Source organism: Aythya fuligula, chromosome 5 (genome assembly GCF_009819795.1).
Source record: "Aythya fuligula isolate bAytFul2 chromosome 5, bAytFul2.pri, whole genome shotgun sequence".
Taxonomy (NCBI): Eukaryota; Metazoa; Chordata; class Aves; order Anseriformes; family Anatidae; genus Aythya; species Aythya fuligula.
In genome coordinates, this window is record NC_045563.1 from 44,592,691 (window position 1) to 44,604,771 (window position 12,081).

The 12,081-nt window shown below is 34.2% G+C and overlaps 1 protein-coding gene across 3 annotated transcripts in view; it reads left to right on the forward strand.

Moving 5' to 3' along the window:
• Positions 1-12,081, forward strand: part of AKAP6 (A-kinase anchoring protein 6) — a 269,691-nt gene that overhangs the window by 216,816 nt on the left and 40,794 nt on the right. For all 3 annotated transcript variants that reach the window (XM_032187818.1, XM_032187820.1, XM_032187819.1), the window contains exons 10-11: positions 2,429-2,575; positions 6,017-6,241. In XM_032187818.1, the coding sequence (XP_032043709.1) occupies positions 2,429-2,575; positions 6,017-6,241 (372 nt within the window). The remainder of the gene's footprint in view (positions 1-2,428; positions 2,576-6,016; positions 6,242-12,081) is intronic.

A 12,081-nucleotide genomic window follows, 5' to 3' on the forward strand; every position in this document is an offset into this window, starting at 1 on the left:
CTGACTCTCAGTCACATACCAATACATCTAATAATGAACTGAATACTTTCATCTTTTACAGTTACAGTATAATGCATTTTCTATCAATCAGCACTTTCATCATGCTTGTTTATACAGTAGGTTACATGGTGACAAAGACAGAGAGTATACATAAAGTCTAGCTTATTTATTTTTTAATGTAATAACATTTTATAACATCTGTCACACTATTTGGATTATGCTGCATTGCATTATTTTATCTAGTCCAAAATTAGATGAAACATCTAATGTTTCTGTGTTAACAAGAACATTGTAATCATGAAACATGCACCGTATTTTATTTCTTCGTTGGTCATACACTGCCCAGAAACTTAACCAACCTCAGTCCACTCCGCAGCAGCCCCTAACAGGTGCTGTATAACAGCCATTAACCAGCTATGCCTGCACCAGTGTCACACAGCTAGAGGACTCCCTCAGTCTATTAATTCACTTCACAAAAGAAAGGGAGTAGCACGAACTGGATTTCAGTGCCTAGCAAATTGGACTCTGGATTCCCCTTGATATTACATGTACTTATGGAAATAATTATGCAAATCCTTTTCAGCTATATCATCTTTAAATAGAAATCAGATTATATAAAGGAGATTGTAATCACCTCCAGTAACCATTCTAGTTGAAAACGCAAAAATATGGATTGAGAAGTGTACTTGTTGAACATTTCAGTCCAATAAAATGCTGTTACCTCTTGGAGAATTCAGTTCCCTGGTGCCAAATCTGGTCAATATCTGGTATCGTACATTTCTGAAACCGTAGCCATAATACTCCCTGTATCAAAAGACAAGTTCTTTATAAACAATTCCTTGGTTTTTTTTTTTACTATGCATATTCATGTAATTTTGGATACGCAGACACCTGATCAGTGTTCATTAATAATGAGAAATGGTTTAAATCACCTCATTTAAAACATTTGCTCTATGATCCACAAATGACTAATATTTGCTGAAGTTTACATAATACAAATGATGTGCATGTGTTGTGTAAATGAAAGATTAAAATATGAAACTAACAATATGCAAACATATGCATGGAAATGCTGAGGACCTGTTAGCTGAAACAGTGATTTCACACCTTTATTATTTTCTTTAAGCTGTCTCCAATTGTATTTTTGCTTTGTTTTCCTACACAGCATGTTCTTGGATCTGGCAAAAGCACCCATGTTTTAAACATTTCTTACACAAGTTTAATTTTTTGTTCTTAGCCCAGTTACTAGCATTTGCAGTATGAACTGCTGTAGCAGCTTTCTTGGCTGAACATAAAGCAAAGAAAGCTTTGTGTTTAGGATGCAATTTGCTAATAGCTCTGCAAAATTTACATATGTCTCGTAAACACCTTTGTAAGAATGTATGCTGAACTCTACTTCCAATAGAAGGTACATTTTTGACTGTATCAGAAGTCCTGTTTCTATGAGAGGTTTACACGTAATGGAGAGAGCTTGACTTACTGAATGTATAGAAGTGTATGCCTGTGTTTAAATTTTATTTTTTGAGGTACCATGCCAGCTACTACAACATGATTAATCACTGTAGTTACTATCAGATTTAATACTTAATTCAGATTTTCAGAGAATAAAGGTTTTAAAGAGATTTTTTTTGCAAGTGTCTCTACATTAGAATATGTTTTTATAGAATATATATGTACAGCTAAAATATTGAGAATATTCCGGTAATTTAAAAAGAAGTTTCAGGTTTTAGTCCTGTTTTCTTCATTCTTTTTCATTTTTTAAATAATAAATACCAGTGCAGGAAATACAGGGTAGTCACAGGTTGAAGAGTATTGGACTGTGTGAGCGTTTCAGTTGTTTGTGTGCCATTTCACTCTTGGTTGATACATTACAAATATAGCTACTGCTATTCTATTGCAGGGGAGTTAGGTCTAATGTTTTTTCTAAGGTGAAGCTCTCACATTGGCATGTGCCGCAATTTTTAGGGCCTGTGTGTGAGACAAAATCCTGAATGAGAGGGAGAAGAAATAAACTTTACAGGAAGCCTAATTCTGAAATTAATTCCTTGGTCTTTTTCCAGTGGAGAGTCTCAGTGCTACTTGCTGAAGTTGCGTCTTTGTAAAATAAGATACCAGCTCCCCTGAATGATACAGAGGCAGAGCAAGGTTCAGACCAGTGAGTGTTAGTGAATGCACAAGTGAATATAGTGAGTGAACATCACCAGATGTAATCAATTGCTAACTGCCTGCATTTTTACGTCACCCAGAAGACAACGTGGTTGGTACCTAAGTCTCTTCAGATATGTAATGAGAAGGTTGTGTGCTTAAATAATAAATAAAGGAATGGCATAGTGAGTGCGGTTATAACTGGACACATAGAATTAAAGTTTAATTTTTAGAGAGAAGACTCTTCACAGTAGCTAATGTTATGTATTTCTTTTCATTTTAGAGATACAATGTAGAAATGTCAATCAGGCACCCGAAAAAGATGGAACTGCTCAGTAAGGTTGAAGCTCTGAAGAAAAGTGGTGTTTTACTACCAAATGATCTCCTTGAAAAAGTGGATTCAATTAATGAAAAATGGGAACTGCTCGGGGTATTTGCATTTTTATTACTGTTTGTGGGTTATGTGTACATTTTTGTGTGTTGAAGTGCGCTGTCTGTCTGATTTCTAATTTGAGGCACAAATATCTCTCTCTTTCAATTCACCACGTACATTTCAAACAAGCTACTCATGCTATTATAAAAACTCCGTACTATTTTCCTCTTCTGTTGATTTTTTTTATTCCTTGCTTGTCTCCTGTCTGACTTTAATAATTTTAGTTCTTTAATACATAAAAAATGTAAGTAAAATATGCCATGTATTACGGGTATGCACCAAGTCAACTATAATGCAGTATATCTGATATACACTGACTGTCATGCTTGAGTGAATGTTAATAGAATTTATTCTGAAGGTACATGTTAGAGACATCTACTGTTTAACTATTTACTGTACCCTTAAGATGAAAAGTGGGGTTGTCACTGCGTATTTCAGGTCACACTGATGGCTCAAAAACAAATATGCAGATTCCACACAAATCTGAATACCTGAAGCTAAAAATACAGCCAGGATATGTTTCATGCTGCTGTATTCAGCTCACTTTTGACAAAAGCCAAAAAAGTTTCATGTAATTCATTTCACGCTATGATGGGCTGGGTCTCAGCCAAAGAGTGAGATACAAGAATCTGGCAAAAAAAGCAATATAGAGATTCTGTTACCCAGAGACCAGTGATGGCACCGTGCAGGAGACACTATTGTCCTGTTGTTGTAAAACAGCTGAGAGAGAGAGGTCAAACTATATATTTTTCCATCCACTTCTCTCGTTAATTGCCTTCACTTCAAATCAAGGGTAAGATAAATTTATAAATTACTTTAAATGATTAATTATAGATGTGTGATATGAGCAATACAGTTACATTGCATAATTTTGCATGCTATTATCTTAGTTTAAAAATATTTCTACTATATTACGAATAAGCTATATATGCAACCTGCCAGCATCATTTTAAATACTGACTTGTGTCACTTCAGCTTATTTGGTAATGCAATAGCCATTTTACAGAGGGTGGGGCTTTTTTAGTTCAGCACAGTTGTTTCTAACCACTTGATTCTCTAAATGTGCAAATTGTCAGAAAACATTAAAATTTGTTGTCTAACTAGTGAGCTAATTACTTTCTAAGTTTAATATGTAGCATTAACAAATGCATTTTCAAAGTATTTGAACATAAATAAATTTACTAATAAAAATGGGGCTTACTAACTTATTCTTTTACATCTAATTATGACAATTTAAAAAAAAATTAATTATAGTTGTAATCCTTACATTTATGACTTTCAATGTATTTAATCAGATTAATTCAGTGGTACTGATTAGCTGGTAGTATATAAAATATGAGATAAGTACCTGACATAATTCTAAAAATTTAGAAAAACTCTTTCTTAAGAAAAAATTGAAGCCCTCCACTTCTCTGTACGTTAAAATCAAAATATACCTCTCGATTTAGTTTTTCCATTAATTTCAGCATTTACAGAAAAATAAAAAATAAAGTATTACTGTTTTCCTGCTAAATGTAACTTCATGAATAATAAGCAGAGTTTGATAGAGTTTTGTTTAATTTAATAAAAATCTTTGCAGAAACTAACGGCAGTAGGCATACTGTTTTAATTGGCATGATTACGTTTTAATTGGCATGAAAAAAATTAAAGACAAGGATTTTAACTTCTAACAATGGTAAAATAGAGGGATATGGTTTTTAATATTACTTTCATCTAAGGTGAACAGTGTGGAATGGAAATACATTAGAATGAAATGTCAGTGGTGCGTACAGTTTAATCTGTGAAATTTTGTCCCCTGTGCTGAATATTACTCTGTCTCAATTGCATATTAAACAACCCTATCAAGGCAGGCATTGGCATCTGCTGTGCTGACACAAATTGTGAATTAAATGAAATTGATGTCCTCTGTCGTATATTTATGAAGACGGACCATTCTCTGAAGTATTCTGTTTATGAAGAATTTATGATTGCAAACTGTTCCAGAACAAAAAAGTGGCAATAAATTCTTTTTTGTGACCCTACCCTCCAAGGGCATGGATTTCACCTCCTGCTGCTACTTTTGTTACAGCATAAAAACAATAGCTAGTGCTGGATTCCACCGAGGGTCTTCAAATTATCAATATTTGCACGATGAAAATAGAAGGGTGTTGCCAAGAAAGCGTGTTTTTCAGTTATGATCTCCTAAAGATGTTATTTACAGAATGCCACATAGTAGATTAATGTCTGTTGATCTAATTTTATTTGTGTTTAAAGCTTATTTTTGGAAGCTAACTGCAGTATTATAAATTATATTCTAGTAACTTTCTAAAGCATGTATTTTCAGCTGACTGGATCACCTAAAACTGTGTCTTCATGTTACAACAATTAACCACCACTAATTATCAGTTTAAAAGGTTATTGGATGTGATTGTCAGTGTATATTCAATATTCTACAATCAGTAACACAGATCTAGTGCTTATTATAAGTGTCAGACTGTCAGCCTCTTATAGGTCAGATAAAATACTGCTTGGCATAGAAGAAGCAGGCAACAGCATATCTCCCTTGTGATGTTAAAGGATTGCCTTTCAAAATACTGAAAAGAAAGGTAACTTTCTGTCTCCAGCCTCTTCAGAATATTCATTACCATCACAGCATTCACTATCAAAATGTTATTCAGTGGTTCTTTTTATTAGAACTACTACTTTGGAAAGCTGTAGTAAATTAGTTTCATTAGTGATCAGAGGTGAATGTGTATTGTGGTCCATTATTTTTAGAGTGGATGCTTCACATGAAGAACTTATATCCAAATTTAGTTGCCTAAGCAATTGGCCTGATGTTCAGGAACATCAAGGCTTTGCAGTTTCTAGCTTATTGGTGTCTGGATGAGTTCATCCACTTTTAAAAGCAAGCCAGATGTTTTGTGACCTGACTGCTCTGCAAGTTTGCTGCAAGTTTGGAAACTATGACCTGACAGTGTATATCTCAAGAAATATTTCAGTAATGTGATGTTTCCCTAAAAACATAGATGGTACCTTGCATAAGAGCTTGGTGAACTCAGTGTTTGTCATATTTTCTGTTCTTACAGACTAGAAACTAATATGTCTTATGTTTATGAGTATCTAAAGCAACTGATAAATTCTGTAAAGCAACTAGTTTACAAAGTTATGTATCATTTTGTCTTCTTGGTCCATGGTTGCTCTTAATAAACATTGATTTATCATGCTTCCAGCAAAGTCAATGACCCAGAGAGAACAGCTCTGGGGCATAAGTGAAAAACAAGGATACAAAAAATGAAATTGATTGAAACAAGGAAACAAAGAATGAAATTGATTGGTATTAGTAGTAATTTAAAAATAAAAATATCTCTGGTCATCTAACAGATGCTTCTTGTTGCACATTAACCTGTATATGTTTTGGTACATAAAACTAATCTATATTTTCTTTATCTGATGCATTAGAAAACCCTAGGAGAGAAGATCCAAGACACAATGGTAGGGCACAGTGGGTTAGGTCCACGTGACCTGCTCTCGCCTGAAAGCGGCAGCCTGGTAAGGCAGCTGGAGGTCAGGATCAAAGAGCTGAAAGGGTGGCTGAGAGATACAGAGCTTTTCATCTTCAATTCCTGTCTGAGACAAGAAAATGAAGGAACAATGAATGCTGAGAAACAACTGCAATATTTTAAGGTAATAAAAAAAACAATTGTAGTTTTCATAGAGACTCTTTTTTATGGTAGGATAAAATATTTATCTTATACATAGCATAATGCAATGCATGTACATGTGTAATCATAAATTCATATTTTCACATTTATTTGTGTACAATGTGTTCATTCATTTTGATTTTTTTAAGTCTTTGCAATAATATTTATTCCTTAAACTTTAGCAGAAGAGATCTTTAAAGGGCTAATTTCACCAAAGTTGAAAAGCAGTCCTTTCGTTCTACTTCACTATAAAGCTGAGATTTATGAGAAGCTTCACTCTGAATTTCACTTCCTACATCAGTTATTTTAATTAACATGTTGTGTGGCCATCAATTTAATAGCCTATTTCTCTACATATATAAGTCAAGAATAGCCCATGTGAGATCACATTTACAGGTATATGAATTTAGCATACCTGAGAAAACATTGAAGTTTATTGTGAACAGATATGTGGAAAAAGACAGGTACGCTGTGAGATTTGTGTTAGTCTAGGCCACATGTTAAGCCTAAACCTGGAGCTTTATGGAAAGCAGGGAAAAGAATTGTAGTCATTATGCTATATTCAGATGGTTAAGCTCGTTCAGCTGAAGGCCATCATTCAGCTTTACAACTGATGTAGCAGAGATTGTATGTTTTGTTTCATTCCCCAAAAGTAGTGGGACAGTTTAGGAAAGAGAGCTATTAAGTTGGCAAACAAACCTGGTAGAACCATGTGATTTTCTTCTGTTCATAGCTATGACTTTTAAATAAACCCTCATCTGAGTCCTCATTACAGGTCACTTTACTCTGCAAGTGATCTTTGACCAAAGAATAAGAAATGAATCACAAGTAATTGTCGAGCTTTAGAGGTAAAGAGGTTTTTCTCTTCCACTAGTACATCAGGGTGTCTAGGGCAACAGCACTCTTAAGGCAATGGACAATTTATTGAATACTCACCTCAAAGGGCAGGTTGCAAACACTTCCAAACAAATACTTTTTTTAGACAAGTGTTCAGGAAAACATCTGTGGAAAACTGACAGTCTTCCCAAATAGACGGTACTTAACTCTTCGCTTTCCAGTCATGAAGATTAAGTGGGAGGGAGTGTTGTGGTGTTGTGTCAATGTAGATGAAGTTGTTGTGTTTTGTATTTTTTTTTATTCTAGGTTCCTGAACATGTCCCTTTGAGTGCAATTTTAAATTTTCTTATGAGATCCATATTGTTTTGTCTTTTTTTTCCCAATTCTTGGCCTTCTGCTACAAGGCAAAAAAAAAAAAAAAAAAAAAAAAAGCTGATTCTATTTGTTCTATGAGCAAACTTAAATGCTAGTGATTGTGAAGGACTGTTGATAAACCTGCAGAAGTTTACAGCAATCAATCCATGTTTTCAGTAGGAAATGCTGGATAGTTCTTATTTCTGTGGAAAATTACGGCATTTATAGAAGGGCATAACTATAGATTTAAAAATCTGATTTCAGACAAACTTGTTTTTAAAGTCCTTTGCATGTATATGTAAATGAAGATATACATATGAACAAAACTACTATAGCAGTGTTACTTACATATTTTGAATATGTATAAATCTTTCAAGTTTAGTCTCTATATATGCCATGCTGTCCTGCCAAGAGCTGTAGAGATGTTAAACAGGATAGTACCACCCACCATGATATAACCAGACTATTTCATTACTTGGTTGATTATCTATTAATTACATAAATAATACATTAATTATTTTCAAAATGGTAGTCATTAGAGTATAAAAAATAATTATCTATCAAATATGGTGAGAGCACATCACTTTGTCATATATATTAAACCATCTTTGTCTCATTAAATCTGAAATCCACTATAAGTAAGTTTTCCATTCTTCACTGATCTCCTGGGGAAGTGTATAAAAGAGAAAATGGATATAATTAACAATACTGCAATGTATAATACATATATTTGAGAAAGAACATTTAGAACATTTTCAAAAACATTAGCTATGCCACTAGTAGGAAGCCTGCTGGGGTTTAGTCTGACTTACTTTCCACTTAACTTAAGAGTTTAACCTTATTACTGCTTTCACTGTGGTAAGTGAGTCATTGTTTCTTAATGGAAATTTATTGTATGGCACCATCCCAATTATACACATGGCCATTGTACACAGAAACATTTTTAATAAAATAAACTCAACAATGCTGTTGATTTTCATTCTATAATGTTATGTTTTAAATTAGATATTTTCAGATATTAGATATTTTCTTCAGATATTTTCATAGTTAGTTCCAAGGGAGAGGCACAAACTTTGCTTCAGTCTATAGTGACACTTGCTGGCCATTCCACAACAACATTAAGTAGTGAGCTCCCAAATGTAGCCTAACCCCGGCTACTGTCAAAAAGTGGGAAACAGTGAACACAAGTTGCACAGTGCTAAAGGAGAAAGTGAGGGTGTCTTACTCCTGATTTGCTGCGACATAAAATACAGGTCAATCTGGACCAAGAAAATCAAGAGAATGACGTAAATTCATGAGACCTTCATAACCACAACCATATATTTATTTTATTTATTCGTCTTCTTAAATTTCTGTTCTGCCTTTTGAGTCCCAGAGTTTATGTTCTTTGCATTCCACTGAAAGTACAAGGGCCAGAACTAGACACATACTGTTTAAATAGAATAGAGGATTCTCAGGTAAACACATAATTCTAGCAGCTGAAATACCTAATGTCATGAGACTAATAATTGGCACAACTGGTTTCCTAACCTAATGATGTATGGCAATTTTGTGGGTCAGGAGAGACTTGGAGCAGGAAAGAATGAGGAACAATAATAAAAAGAAATCACATTCTTTCATGGAAGTTTTAGTAAATTTCATTATTTGAGTAAGATGTAGCCAGAAATATGTGTGCTTGTTGGCTTGTAAGTAGGTGTGTTCTGCCACATTTGCTTTTATGTGTCCAGGACTTCAAAAAGCATGCTGTTTTCTGTGCAAAATACTCTCCAAAAAACAACAAAGAAGCTTAAATAATTAGTCATATATTTCTGTCACCTCTAATAAAACTTTACATTTCAAGTGTTCAGTATAGATCAATGACCCATTAGCATCAAAAGGTAGTTGTTATGGCTTTGGCTCACAGGCCAGCTACTCAAGAACAATCTTAGATTTGTGAGTACCTGTCCATCTTGGTATCCTTTCTCAGTCATGTAGAGCTAGAAAAGCTTCTATGACTTTTGCTAGCTAGATTTATAATTTCCTTTTCTTTTCTCTCCCGCCTCCAAATTTAGTTAAAAAAATATAACAGGATTTTAGCAGAAGTTTTCTGACCTAAAGTTCTTTGGCAACAATAAAGCTGCATTTCATGTAGCTTTTGATTTCATGTGAACCAGGAAACAGCATGCTCTATTGTCATACCTGTCTCCTAAGTCTGTATTTGGGTCTTTAAAATAGAGATGCCCAATTTTCAGCAACACTGTAGTTCCCATGGACTTAAGTCAATGGATTCATTACTGGAATAAGACAAAATCATTTGAATCAAAATATGTTGGAAACACTTTCTCATTTAATATTTCTAAAAGCCAATGATGTATTGAATTCCATAGCTAGTAGTATTTGTTGCCATACTCATTTGCCTTGTAAACAGTATCTTATCAGATGTTTGTGACTATTTCTGACGGCTTGACTCACTCTGAAGCAAATGTTTTCGTCTTCCACTGATTTCTTGGCTGAGCATGCCAGATGATGCAATGTCATTAAAAAAAAAAAAAAAAAAAGTATTTCTGATCACCGTCTCTTATTTCTTTGTTGCCTAAAGCAACTGAACTTTCTGGTGAAGCAAGGTAGATTGCATTGGTAATTTGTAATCAATCAGTTAATCATTACCTCTTCTGATGCCTTTTATTGTAACTGAAAAGCGTGCATAAGTCAGCACTGCACATCATAAAAGCAATTCAGTTAAACAAAATTCTCTTGAATAAAACACAAGAGAGTTAGTTTGGGAGTGTACGGGATTATAGACATACTGAAATCAAAGAAAAATATTAACTTTGAGTAAAGGTTTGGTGACTCAGAGATTGGAAAAATGTTCCTGTAGGTGCCAGGAATCACTTTTGCTACTGCATCTTGGATGCTTTACAATTTTTGGAATGATGTTGCTGGCAGAGCTGCAATCAAAGAGTTACAGAAATTTAATGTGCATGTAACAAAAGTATGCAAAATAGTTTCCAACAGAAAGTCCAAAAGAAGTCAAGCAGGATTTAATCCTTTTTATACCTCTAACATGATAAAAATGTAATAATTTTAATAAATTTCTCAGAAAGAGTGTGACTTCAGAGCCTTAAGTCTTTTCACAGATGAAGAAATGTTTACCAAAATTTTGTTTGGATTAAATTTCAACAAACAAGAAGGCATAAAGTATTAAATCTCATGAAAAACAGACAGGATTCCAAAGTGAAATATAGCTTGATGCCACTTAAAAAGGTTTGAAGCAAATTCACGCTTAATTTTATATAACCTACCATTCCAAAGCAGCATTTTTTTTAGGCCACTTAACTAAGAACTAAGAATCCACCTCTTTACAATAAGAAGTTCAACATATGTATATATGTGTATATATTTATTATTTTGCCAAAAATGTGGTATTTTGGCTCTAACACAAGAAGTGGTTTTATATCTCAGAGTTTGGTTTTAATATATTCAAATATCAATACTCAATATTTTATATATAATCACCCAGTACTTAATATACTCAAGTGTTTCTCAAATTTTTATTTAATATGCTTATTAGTGAAAGAAAGTTCAGTTTGTGTTTCAATAAGCTTTCTCTATTAAAGGCAACAATAATACAATTTACAGTTCCCATTGAGGACAAAATATCTGATCTGAGATAGCAGATTTCATTCCATCATCCTATTTGGACTGTGAAGCTTGATCTGTGAATTCTGATTTTTATTAGGCTGTTACTTTGTTTTTAATTAATCAAAATCTCAAAATTAATTATAAGTGCTATCTGGTTGTCTAAAACCCTTTCCCCCCCCAAAGTTAGCCATTTGCTGCAGGAAAAAAAGGGACACAGAAGATCTAGCCACCAGGGATGGTTATGTCTGGTATGCCACAGGTTTCCACAGAGGTATCATAAAATATCTGCTTGCATTTCTAACTCAGTAGTGGTCATGGGCTTCTGTACTAAGACTGGGATGTGGGATAGAGGTTACTGTTGTAACAGAAACAGCCTGACTTCAGAAGAGCTCAGATACAGCAATACATTGAGTCCTTCAGTGGAGGAGAGAATGGCCTAGTGACTATTTTTAGGCGACTACTTCATATGTTCTTTCCTTCTTACGTCTTTTTTTTTTTTTTTTTTCTCCCTCATGTACTGTCCCCTAATTTCTGGTATACTAACATGCACAGCCATAGGGTAGAGATAGGATAAAGTAGTTCAGCTTTAGATACCTACACTGTAGAGATCTGGTCTGAGCTTCCTTTATAGTAATTGGAAAGAAATAAGGACTTTTGGGATGCAATTAATTTGTCCTGTTTTAGATGTCTGGCTGCAGAGAAGGCAAACTGTACTTCAGAATACCTGCTTCTAAATGATTAGTTCAGTCATCAAGTTCTCCATTTGATCAGATAAATTCCACTCAAGGAATCATCAGGAATATCTTTATGACTTGAGGGATTTGAAGATGTTGAGCCAACTGCAGAAGGTTGACTGCTAATATCTGTGAGGTTCCTCCCCACTAAGTACTGGCTCATTTCTTTCTCAGTAAAGTTTAACCCCAGTTTTTCTCAGCCCTTCGGAACATGCATCAGGGTGCTTATCTGAGTCATTTTGTTCTTGTTAACTGGAACTGATGAGGAGGCAATGTG